This window comes from Dermacentor albipictus, chromosome 5, assembly GCF_038994185.2.
Source record: "Dermacentor albipictus isolate Rhodes 1998 colony chromosome 5, USDA_Dalb.pri_finalv2, whole genome shotgun sequence".
Classification (NCBI taxonomy): domain Eukaryota; kingdom Metazoa; phylum Arthropoda; class Arachnida; order Ixodida; family Ixodidae; genus Dermacentor; species Dermacentor albipictus.
The window spans coordinates 59297068-59310283 of NC_091825.1; the positions used below are offsets into that span (position 1 = coordinate 59297068).

A 13216-nucleotide genomic window follows, 5' to 3' on the forward strand; every position below is an offset into this window, starting at 1 on the left:
ATGGACTGTGGCTCATCTTCCTCAACCCGGTGTTCCATCTCTCGGGCGAACTGGTGGGCAAGTTCGTTGCCCTCCAGCCCAGAGTGAGCCGGTGTCCATATTAACTCAACTTTCCTTTCAGGTACGTCGCGTTTACTTTGGAGAATATCTAGTGCCGCAAGAGACACCCACCCCTTCCTGTAGTTGTTATACGCCTTTTGCGAGTCGGTGACAATTCTTCCCACCTTGGGCTGCGCGAGTGCTAGCGCTATAGCGGCCTCTTCTGCCACCTCTGGAAAAGACGTCTTGATGGAGGCGCAGGTTACGAGCACATCCCGCGTCGTAACTGCCAGCGTTGCTTTCGATGAATACTTGGGTAACGAAGCGTCTGTGAAGAGAGTGACCCCCTCTTCCTCTTCTACTATTTGACCCAAAGTCTCCGTCAAGGCCGCTATACGAGCTGCTCTGCGGCCGTCGTTACGACCCGACCTCATGTTTCTAGGCAGTGGCTTACTGTGGATTTTATGCACCCACAACCTGGGTAACGGCCCCGTTTCCTTCCGCTCTGCCTCTTGCCAGCCCAGCTTGGCAAGAACGCGACGTCCCGCCGACGTCTGACTGAGCCGAACTCTTTGATTAGATAGATGAGCTTCTATTAGCTCTTCGACGACGTTGTGCTTGGCCATGCCGAGAAGCTTGTCGGTCGAAGAATGCTTCGGAATGCCCAGCGCCATCTTGGTTGCCTTTCGTATAATGACGTTCAACTGGTCCCTGTCTTTTTTCAGCAACTTGAGGTACGGCGCCGCGTAAACGATGCGCGACGTCAAGAAGGCCTGGACGAGCGTCAGTAAATCGTCCTCCTTCAATCCCCTTTGTCTGTTTGTGACTCTTCTGATCATGTTCGAAATTTGTTCCGTTGAAACTTTGATTTTGTCGATCGACGCTCCCGCCTTGCCATTGTTCTGGAAGATGACACCCAGGATACGTGCTTGCGTGGTTGGTGTTATGGTCGTCCCGTCGATGGTGATGCGTACGTTCTCTTGGTCTCCTTTCTTTCTTCTTGGCTTGATGACGAGTAACTCGGACTTCTGTGGCGAGCAACTGAGGCCGCACGATTTAGCGAACTCGTGCACGGTCTTTGCCACTCTCTGAAGGGTCTCCTCCATCCAACTCTCCGACCCTGCCCTCGACGTCCACACAGTGATATCGTCTGCATAGAGAGCGTGATCTATGCCCTCTATGTCTTGAAGCAAAGTCGGGAGAGGGAGGAGTGCCAGGTTGAAGAGAAGCGGCGAAAGAACCGATCCTTGCGGAGTGCCTCTGTCTCCCAGGGCAAGCATTTCAGCATTTTAATTAGAAAGAAGTGCAGTCGATCCCACTACAGCATTACGGTCGAAATCAGCGATAAGGAAATCCCACAACAACGAAATTTTCGACTAAATATTTTCGTATCCCCAGGGAACGCCCACGGGATTCAGTGCATTTTGTATCTCTGAACAAGAAAATGCCACTGAACTGCAGTCCTACATCAACGAAATTTGCTCCAATGTTACCCCGCAGATTACCTACTTGCGCAAGACTAGCAGATCCCATAAACTGCTCAAACGCCTTTGCTGTGCACTTAAATTATGTAAAATACCACCACATTATGCTTGCATCAGCGCCGCCATATTTCTTTGCAAGAACAACCAAACGGCAGAAGCAATTGTGTGTGCTGGAAACATGTCGTGGCTGCATGTTTCTGCTGACATGTGAAGAAGATTAACAAAGTTTCGACAGTAAGGTTTCATTTTGCAACACATTCCGTATCGGTGCTACCTCATTTCGCAAGAAAGAAATTCTCAGGAAAGCGAATTTTTTCGCTCTCTCCGCTGATTTTGTTATTGCGGGTTTCAACTGGTCTTAACAGTACTCATGTGTAACAATGAGCAGCCGCTGAACTGTGAACATTTTTGTGTGTTCTTTGGTAAAGTAAATTCCTTACTACATTGTTCCGATGTTGCGTTACTGGCTGTAACAATTAAATCTGTCCATTTGGCTACTACCTCTCCGACATTGGTGCGAAGGCAAAGGAAGACAGCAGAGGGGTGCACGAAGCCTGCGATGAAATGCAACGAAGGTGTACCGGCACCTTCGGGGTGTTCAGCACAAGGGCAGATGTGGTAAAGAGGCTGAGGTTAATTTTCTTCTGTATGTCCGAGCCCAATACCCCCCCCCTTTCTTTTTGAGGCAATGCGATGAAGCACGGAGTGCATGGCACAAGGTGGGTGAGCGAAGTGGCTAACACTTTTTTTTTTGAGCATTTTGCATTTTTTTCTTTTGGCACACATACCCAGTATCCAGATTTAATTTTTATAACTCATAATGTGCATACAAACATTGTAGTAAGCGGTTTATATTACCATAGAACTGATACAATAGTTGACTGTGCATTGACTGTTCATTGTTATATCCGATATATTGTTAAAACAGGCATCATTGTAAGTGGGTTTGACTGTCTTGAGACTGTATTGTTGTACGTGAACTGCGCTGTAAAGGTGCGGGCCTTCTGAGTGGAAAGAGCAGGCTTTGTCGTAGGAAACGGACCAGGCCTCCAAACAAGAGAGTCAGCACGTCAGCTTATCTGCTGCTTTATTCTCACGTATACTGCGAGTTACATGTTTGTAACTCTGCACACACCGCTCCATCTATCGGACGATTTACTTGGAACAAGCATTTTGACATACGCTAATATGCTACTGGCGTGGGCCTCTGCAGACTCGTCTAGTGGGTCATTCTCATTGTTATTTGCTCCTTTCCCACAGTTTGCCCCATACAAGGAGTCCAAGGGTCGCTCCCTGGCTCAGCGGGCCAAGAATCTGGGCCTCGAAGAGACGGCCCAGCAGATTCTTCGGGGAGAGGCCACGGTCGACTCCATCAACCCCGAGAGCCTTGTGAAAGCTGACGTGAAAGGTTGGGAAAGCTTATTCTCGCACTGTTCTTGAAATAATGAGCTAGAGAAAAGCCTTTACTTGCCATTTTTGTGCTGATGTACGGACAATATTAATTTTCCGTGAAGTGTAGTAGTTAGTCAGCGCCTGTGTGCCCTGTGTCTTCCTTCCATGTCTTTTGTGCTGCTGGACCGTTCCCAACTTGTACTTCTCGCATTCCTCGTGGATGCCAGGTGGCCTCCAAGACGAGGCTGGTTGCTCGAGGCCAAGCAGAAAGCGATGTGTCATTGCTTCAGATAGTTGTATTGATTTATTTATTTATATTCGTTTTGACCACCTAAGTTTCTGCAATGCCAGTGAAATCTAAGCGCATCGGCATTTTTGCTTGCCACCGGCATCTGAATAGAAGGGCCGCTGCCATAAATTGAATGCTGATAGCAGTAGTGAAATGCCATAGCCGTTGAACCACAGTGAGTAGATGAGCGTCTCTGCTGGGCATGCTGTCATGAAGCTTGTCAATGCTGGTATGATTGCCAGAGAAAGAAGAGACAGGAAATGCAGGGAGTCTAACCAGATGCACATTTGATTTGCTACCCTAAGCAAGGTAAAAGGTATTTGGGGATGGTAAAAGAAAGCAAGGTGAGAAAGTACTGAAGCTGTCGCTTTTGTCTTGAGGAGCGCATCGAAATGCTGTCGCTCACTGAGGTCTGTTGACTTCAGGAGCTGCAGTAATGCGCGTGTTGCATTGTGTGTTTCAGGGCCACGGTCCAGGTACTTTCATCATTGTGAATGATCTTCAATCCAGGTGACGTAAGGGGTTGCAAAGTCGTTGCATGACACCAGCTGTCATAGCAGAGACCCACACACCCACAAGTATCACGCAAAGTTCAAATGAGAAATGAATAGCTCTTTGTGAATGCCACACCCGGTCACATAGAACACAGTAATCATAGTGTGCTCACAAACAGTAGACCTATGAGCTGTCATCGTGACAAAGATTGATACCTTTGATAGGATTTCCTCACACGTTACAGAGTTTTGGTGATCGGTAAGCACTAATCTACATGGCACTGTCATTTATTCCAGGGTTACAGTCGGCAAAAGAGGTCATGCTGGGTTGGCAACACATTCTGGCTGATGTCCTCTCCAAGGACAGGATGGTCCTTGACTACCTGGCCAACATGTAAGGAGTGCATCCCTTTTTCACACTTGTATTGATCTACTAATTTGACAGCTGTAAACTAGGCATAGGTTCATTTGACCTGTATTTTAAATCAGCTGTGTTTATCCCCAGTAAAGTGCAACATATAATTTTTATGCAATGAGTTTGATGTTTCAAAATGCTGGTTTAAATGTGAAAAACTAAGACAGACACGATGGAGCAAAGTTTCAATTGTGGATAGCTCAGCAAGCCAACTGCAAATTAGGTAATTACCATGATAAATAATTTCCAACTCAAATAACTATCCATAGTTGATCAAGTTGTCCTGATTCTCCCTCTTGTGGAATGATGTTCGGACTTCGGGGTTTAAATACAAGAATTGTACCTGAAAAATACTATATTTACTCTATTCTAATGAGCCCTTCATTGAAACATTCACCCATTTCTTTTTCGTGGTCAAAATAGAAAATGCAGTGCTCTAGATTGTAATGTGCACCCTGATTTTCATAATTTCAGTACTGTGGAATTCAATACCCTTGATTGTTTCCTCACCAGCTTTTAATATTAAGAGAGAGAAATAACAATTTGTGGTTCTTTAGAAGAACAGAATTCGATAAAGTAGAATACTTTGATTTAACCTTGTGTAATACTTTCATGTCGCAAAGCGTGACACAAAATTTGGAGGACGCTTAAGCTTCGTCTTTAAGAGTGGAACGCGATAGAATTCAAAGATCCCTGACTGCTTCTCACACTTCCCGGCAACTGCAGCATATGTAACCATAATCTTTACTGGGAAACGCTGGCAGCGAACGTTTGTTTGAGTCTTTGCATAACAGAATTATGTTTTTTCGTGTATTCAAATTACAGTCTGACGCTATCATGTATGTAGGTTGTGTATAAGTCGCACTTTACAAGTTTTCTACGTATTTGAGCTTGAGAAATTCAATTAGCTCAGTAACTTCCTCGCGCCACATGGAGGGCCTGGGTTTGCGTGGTTCGAAAATGTTTTTGTCGAAACGACTTTTGGTGCTGGACACCGATGTGGGATACGACTGCCAGACGCCGCAGGATTTTCTGCGACATGGGGTAGTGCTATCACATTAATAATGGCATGGAAAGCGTTGCAGATATGAACCTATTTATCACCGAGCGAGCGGAGTGGCATGTTTCTTTGACCAGTGTCCACAGTATGCATATTGGCAGCATAATGGTACACAAACGCTACATAATTTAATGTAACTTCAGGTCCAAACATTATAGTTGTAATAAACGTAGTAGTTATTCCGTACTGAAGCCGCAGATCAGAAGCAACTCCACTGTAAAACACAGAGTGAGGCTTCTGTGACCGCACTACATGTGTAACTACCGCAGTGTTGCAAATTAGTTCATTACCATAATAAATCATTTCTAACTCAAATGACATTGCATAGTGAACCAAACAGAGTGTAGACCTCTAAATCATACCTACGTAATGCGCTCACAAGTGCACCATCGCCTATTGCCAGCACCTATTGGTTGCGCTGACGAGTGATGATTACTACAGTACTTTCTCTTTTTTCTCTCCCTCTTCACGCGACTTTCACGAAACCAGGGCTAAGTCACCTGGCATCCTCTTGACGGCCAGCAAGAGCGCCTCGGCAGCCAAGCTGGAACGGCAAGCCTTTGCCGATGGCACGCCAGGAATCTGTGACAAGAAGTACGACAACTATGCCAACTTCTCCAGGGATGTGCGGTCGGTGCAGCCTCACCAGGTACGTGGTGGCAACTTTACAGCATGCATTGAATCTCAAGTTTTGTTCTTATGCACCGTCGGCAAGTTTTCCAGAGGGAAAAGCCCTGTTTTGTCTTTTTTCAGGCAGGCTTGGGCAAGCCTGCAGTGAAGTTTCACCTTGGCTAAATTCGTTCAACAGTACTACTGCAAAAGTCCACTAAAAGTAATGTATCATCCACTGATATGCAACATTCAGTAACATTTAGGGCCGCACTACTGATGAGACAAAAACATATTCTCACACAACACATATTTGCAGTTGAATAGGAAGTCAACAAACTACTAAAAACCCGCTCTGTAATGACAGCAATCACTGCCTGGTGGTTAGATCAAATGTCAAACACTGTACTGGAGCAGTTGTAGCCATGAATCACAGTAACAACACGTGTTATTTTCATCTGGCACATTGGCCAAAACTTTGATAATGGCCTCTTTTTGGGGGGCTCGCAGCCTTCAATCAGTTTTCGCACCAGCCTTCTACATATTGAAATAACCTCACAAGGTATCGATACATCACAAATCAGCGTCCTCGAACATGAGTGTGCCTTTGTCTACTTCCTCTTGGCTTTCGGCTTCATGAGCTGTGTCGAAATCAGCGACTGGCAGTGATTTGAACACTGTGATGGCAATCCTTTTTGCGCCACATGGCAGGTCCTGCAATGTAACTGTTTTCAGCGGCGGCATGCAGGGGTCGACATATGTAAATGCCACCGATGGACGATGCCACTTCAGTAGTGCACCGTCACAGCTTTTTGGACATAGCAACCACAAAGAGAAATGCATCAAGCGGGAAGCTAATACATATTTATTTATTTATTTAACAATGTCCTTACAGGCCTCGTATGAGGCATTGGGTAAGGGGGGCGTTACAATAAGATTAACAGAGTATATAGAACATATAAAAACATAATAGACATACATTATTAATTGACAGTGAAAAACTAAATGACTGTATGGATACTAAATAGATCTAGTGCTTCCGAGCATAAGAGCCAGTGAAACATAACAGGAGCATGTCAACAAGGCAGGCACGTACCCAGGATTTTTTTTCGGGGGGGGGCCCGCCACCTCCATCATCATCATCACCACCACCACCATCATCATCATCATCATCCTGTTTTATGTCCACTGCAGGACGAAGGCCTCTCCCTGCGATCTCCATTTACCCCTGACCTGCGCCAACCGATTCCAACTAGCGCTCGCGAATTTCCCAATTTCATCGCTCCACGTAGTGTTTTGTCGTCCTCGATTGCGTTTCCCTTCTCTTGGTACCCATTCTGTAACCCTAATGGTCCAACGGTTATCTAACCGGCGCATTACATGACCTGCCCAGCTACATTTTTTCCTCTTGATGTCAACTAGGATATCGTCTATGCCCGTTCGCTCTCTGATCCAAACGGCTCTCTTTCTCTCTCTTAACGTTATGCCTAGCAATCTTCGTTCGATCGCTCTTTGCGCAGTCCTTAACTCATTCTCAAATCTCTGCCCCATATGTCAGCACTGGCAAAACGCACTGATTGCACACCTTACTTTTCAATAATTATGGTAAGCTTCCAGTCAGGAGCTGGCAATGTCTGCCGTATGCGATCCAACCTATTTTTATTCTTCTGTGAATTTCCTTCTCATGATCAGGGTTCCCTGTGATTAATTGACCTAGGTAAACGTACTCCTTCACAGTCTCTAGTGGCCGACTGGCGATCCTGATCTCTTGTTCCTTTGCCCGGCAATTTATCATTATCATCTTCTGCATATTAATATTCAACCCCACTCTTACACTCTCTCTGTTAAGGTCTCCAATAATTTGTTGTAACTCGTCTGCATTGTTGTTGAATAGAACAATGTCACCGGCAAACCGAAGGTTGCTGAGATATTTGCCGTCGATATTTACTCCTAAGCCTTCCCAGTTTAATAGCTTGAATTCTTCTAAGCACGCAGTGAATAGCTTTGGAGAAATTGTGTCTCCCTGTTTGACCCATTTCTCTATAGGTATCTCCCTGCTTTTCTTGTGTAGAATTAAGGTAGCTGTAGAACCTCTGTATATATTCTTACGCGAAGGACGAGTCAGTAAGACGAGAAACTATTTACAGATTATATTTACAACAATGGTTGCAGCGCTGACCGTTTAGATTCACAGCGCGAGCCCAGTTCGTTCTTCCTCCTCTTTTCTGGAGTGATGGCGCTGACGCACCTCGTTCAAACAAACAAATACCACACGCATGTAGCAATATTTTTCAAGCTTTTTACGTAAGCGTTCTGTAGTCCTTGATTACGCAGTGCCTCTAGACTGCTGGTATCTCTACTGAATCAAATGCATTTTCGTAATCTCTATAAGCCACATAGAGAGGCTTATTGTACTCTGCAGATTTCGCGATAACCTGATGGATGACATGGATGTGATCCATTGTAAGGTATCTCTTCCTGAAGCCAGCCTGTTCCCTTGGTTGACAAAATCCAGCGTTGCCCTTATTCTATTGGTGATTATTTTGGCAAATATCTTATATAATAATGGGAGCAAGCTAATGGTCCTATAATTTTTCAATTCTTTAGCGTCTCCTTTTTTGTGGATTAGTATAATGTCTGCATTCTTCCAGTTTTCTGTGACCCTTGCAGTCGATATACACTTCGTATAAAGAGTCGCCAGTTTTCCAAGCATTATGTCTCCTCCATCTTCGAATAAATGGACTGTTATTCCACGTTCTCCTCCCACTCTTCATCGTTTCATGTCTTGCAGGGCCCTTCTAACCTCATCGCTAGTTATAGGAGAGTTTCTGTATCCTGTTCATTACTGTTTCTAAGTGAGGTATCGTGACTCCTCTGGGTACTGTATACAGGTCAGCTTAGAATTTTTCCGCTGCTTTTACTGTATCTTCGAGATTGCTTATGATATTATCCTTCTTATCTTTTAGTGCATACATCATGGTTTGTCCTATGCCAGGTTTCTTTTTTACTGATTTCAGGCTGCGTTCATTTTTTACGGCTTCTTCAGTCTTTCTCATGTTATAGTTTCGAATATCAGTTATTTTCGTCTTGTGGATCAGTTCTGACAGTTCCACGAATTGCGTAACGCTGTGCGGCCGCCAGTCCCATACAACCGCGTAGAGCGCAGGACTCTGCGATTCTAGACGTACTGCGCTCACCGAGAAAGGTTAGAAAAACATACTCACATAAGCACAGCAGAGAAGTGGCTACGTGAGGCGGTTCGACCGATAACTGTAGAAGCGTCATTCAAAGCAAGTAATTATTCTCCACTTCCGGCGGCGTTTCCTCTACTTCCTTTTTAAATGAAAAGATGTTGATCCATAAATATTCTCATAAACAACGGTCGACATTTTTGGTTATTGCGTTGGCTCTCTCCCTTAGTAGATCGCTTAATTTCTCAACTCCTTGCGATTTTTGTTTCCAGTTGCCAATTTTCCACGACAAGTGCTATACAATTAGGGAAAAACAGACGAGGTAACGGGCGACAGTCATCTTGCTTATGGGTTTAAGGATTATTGCAGGGTTTCATGATGGACGCTCTTTCACATTATTTTATTTCCCACCTTATCTAACCCATATCACGTGTATATGGTTCCGGGCATCTGCCAGCATCGCGGCGAGCCGTAAGTAACTCAAGGAAATAATGAAGCACAGGGAAAACTTAAACGCTATTGGCGTTTTGTACGGCCGCAACTCGTTCCATGAGAGTATACAGACCAGCTAAGTAACAGCCGCATCCCTCTCCTGGTCCCAGGATCAGCCTAAACAAAGAAGGTTGAACTAACAAAAGCAAGAGCTATGCGCGTGACGGTTGAATAGATGGTGACAACTGAACGCATCTCGAGTTAATCGCGCAGGTGCGGAATCTATGAGAAAACTGTCCTTCACATTACAAGAGATGCCGATAACTACCGCCATCTAAAAGGAGTGAAAAAGGCAGCATAAGGCTGACCGATGAACAGCTGCCAAGTCTCAACATTAATCTGGCGGCGCTTTAGGAATGTGTGAGGAGTGGTGGCGTGGGTGGGGAGGTGCGGGGTATGCCACTTGATTTCGGGGGGGGGCCCGGGCCCCCCCGGGCCCCCCCCTGGGTACGTGCCTGCAACAAGGTTCAACTGTAAATGACTAGTGCATACAGCCAACTTCCGTTAATTCGACCTTGATGGGATTGATAAAATGATAAAATTATCCAAAATTATCTATCTGTTTGTTCGTCCCTCCATCAATCTGTCCATTTATCCGTCCATAAAAAAATATGTGGCATAGTCTTGTGGTAGGACTCTTGAGGCATTCACGTTTATTTCATTTGAGCCTCACTAGATTTTGTTGCCTCTTCTTGCATGCCCTGGCATCTTACTGCTACGGCATTCTGCTGCTAGCATGAGGTCGTGGGATCAATCACCGAATGAGGAAGACACATTTTGACAGTGGTAGAATGCAAATATATTTATCATACTTTGCATGCTTGTTAAGCAACCCCATCTGCTCAAGATTAATTTGGAACCTCGACCACTACAGCATCTCTCATAGGCAGTGTGTTACCTTGGATGTTACAGAAGCAATCAATGACTCAGTTTATTCATAAACTAATCATAGATTCAATCAGTATGTTAATTAACGAACTAATTAATAAAGAACTGAATAAATGACAGTAAGATAATTAATCAGTTAACCAGTGAACTAATCAATAAATAAGTTAATTAGTTGATCACTTTAACCATTTAATTCTCTAATAATTCAATTATACATTCAATCAGGTAAGTAAATGTTCATTTAATCAACCGATTAATAAGCTAATTAATGAATTAGTCATTCAGTTATTTGATAAGTCAATCAGCTAATGATTTATCTTCTCCTGCTGCCAGGTGCTGGCCATCAACCGTGGGGAGTCCCAGAAAGTGCTGACGGTGAAACTGGTGCTGCCGCCGCAGCTAGCACCGGGGCTAAAGCGCTTCTGCGAGTCGCGCCTCAGCAACATGGGCGTGAAAATGCAGGGCCAGACGGTGCAGCTGGTCAAAGACTCCGTCGAGGATGCCTACAGTCGGTTGCTGGAGCCCCACCTCCTCCGCAGCATAAGGTGGGGAACAGCGACTCTGACTTCACACAGCAAGTGAGCGAGTACCATAGAGAGGGGAAAATGATCGCTAATTAATTAAAGAGCCTCTAAAAAAAATGTATATTAGAGGCACTAAAGAAACAAAATTGTTTAAGCTGTATTAGTGCACTACCCTTCCGCAATACCAAAAATGCAAATCTTGAGAGGGATCTTGGGAAATCAGACACACCTGCTACTGTGCAGGCGTAGTGGCTGTGACGTGGCGCTGCTAAGCCCGAGAGCGCGAGATCAAATCCCAACCGCGGCAGCCGCATTTCGATGGGGCGACATGCAAGAACGCCTGTGCATTCGGTGCACGTTAGAGAACCCCCAAGCGGTCGAAACTGTTCCATAGTGGCTCACTATGGCGTGGCTCATTGTCATATTGTGGTTTTAGCTTGTAAAGCCTCAGAATTCAATAAAGTAAACGAGACTAGACACAAAAGCAAAAGGTGGGTGGCGTTCCCGCCTTGAAGTTCTCGCATCAGCTCGTCGTGGCATCATAGATTTTGACAGGTTTGCTTTGCTGTAGTTAATCTTTTCCTATTGGTAAAGATAAATTGCATTACAATTCTAAAACAACGAACAACTAACTTCGCAAGTTTGAGAAGATATACAGTAGAACCTCGTTCATACGTTTTGTAAAAAGGCGCTAGAAAAAACATACTAACTGGGAAAACGTATGATCCAAAGTAATCAAAAGATTTGACGGACTCAACTACTGTTGACATCTGCGTATGCGAAGGTTCGTGTGGATCGTTGTGGCATGAGACGCCGGTGCACGTTGAGCTGGTGATGCTCCGATGGCCTGAGACTCGTTTTTTTGTTTTGCTATTGCGTGGTGTTTTAAGAGGGCAAAGGGAAACCGAAACGAAATCGAGCTGGTGGGTGACTGAAGCAAAGTGTGATGACCACACTGAGCTGCCTGTAGCAGGCAACGGCGGCATGTTCGGATTGTCGCCTACTAAAAGCATGCAGTACGCTATTAACAGCACTATGCAACACACGCTGTAAAACAGATAGGTGACATTTGCTGTGAATGCGGCGTGCAACGTCCCGGGCCAAGATTTGCTGGTGTCGGAATAAGAAACTGTGCGCGCTTGCATTTTCACGTGAGACGAGCGGCTATATACTCTTCTCGATCGCATGCACCCTGCACCTTTTCTTGTTGACGTAGAATATAGCGGCCGGAAAACGTATACGATCGCAGTCTGCAGCATGGAACGGTGGTGCATTTCGGTTATCGCCTATTAAAGGCGTGTGCTACGCTTCAGATGGCACCACACGCTGTAAAACAGATAGGCGAAGATGCTTATCTCAGTAGGGTTGGCAGTGATAGCTGTGAATACCGCGTGCGACGGAAAGGGTTTATTAATGCCGAAATGAGAAACTGAGTCCACACTGGCGCTTTCATGTGAGACGGGTGGACAAGCAATGCGGTGAAGCTGCTGCGACGAGCAGCTATATACTGTTCTCAAACGCACGCCCCTCACGCATATTGTTGTTTACATGGCTCTAGTAACTGGAGAATGCTTCATACAATTGCAGTTTGGCAGCGTACTGTACGTTGATGCCAAAAAATTGTGTACTGGGAACATATGAACAAGAAAAAAATTAACGGAACTCAATTGGTCATGTTTTGTGTTCTCAATTGCAAACGTTGGCGCCAAGAAAACGTAATGAGAACGCATCAAGGGGTTCTAGTTTACGCAGGTACAACAACCCAAATACAAGAAAAAAATATTACTAGGAAATTTGTGACAGCACGCTGATGTACTCACACTGGTGTCTCAGTGTGTGTTTCATGAAGCGTAATTTTCTTTTGTACTAATCGACCTAGCTAGTACAGAAAATTGCAGAAAATAGAGTTTTGAAAGAATACTTTATCAATCTAAACATATTTATTAAATGGAACTTGCAACACTTCTTAAGGCTGCCATTTTTGCTATATGTATCTATTCTGAGCATGTCAGAGAAGTAAGATTAAAACGAAATCTGATAATTAATGCATGCAAACTCAAATTTTTGGTCGCAGAAACCCTGAAATGCCAGCAAAATGCAAGTTACCTTTGACTTAAATGTTTGCAGGTTTAGGTTCCACATTTCACTCCCCCATAACGTAGAACTGCGGCAAGCAGTGGCAACAGGATATTGACGTTACGTAGCATACGTTGGCATGCCATTTGACAAGGCTGCTCAGCTTGTTTGTGGAATTGTACCTATGGTTACAACTCTTCCTGCATGGCTGCCATGATAATTAGGCATTACAGTCGAACCTGACTAGGTTGAACCCATTTACA

General features: G+C 44.7%; 1 protein-coding gene across 3 annotated transcripts in view; it reads left to right on the top strand.

Moving 5' to 3' along the window:
* The window catches only part of LOC135911202 (S1 RNA-binding domain-containing protein 1), a 100496-nt gene that overhangs the window by 32125 nt on the left and 55155 nt on the right, over nt 1–13216 (top strand). For all 3 annotated transcript variants that reach the window (XM_065443404.2, XM_065443403.2, XM_065443406.2), the window contains exons 7-10: nt 2784–2931; nt 3996–4092; nt 5663–5822; nt 10687–10898. In XM_065443404.2, coding sequence (XP_065299476.2) covers nt 2784–2931; nt 3996–4092; nt 5663–5822; nt 10687–10898 — 617 coding nt within the window. The remainder of the gene's footprint in view (nt 1–2783; nt 2932–3995; nt 4093–5662; nt 5823–10686; nt 10899–13216) is intronic.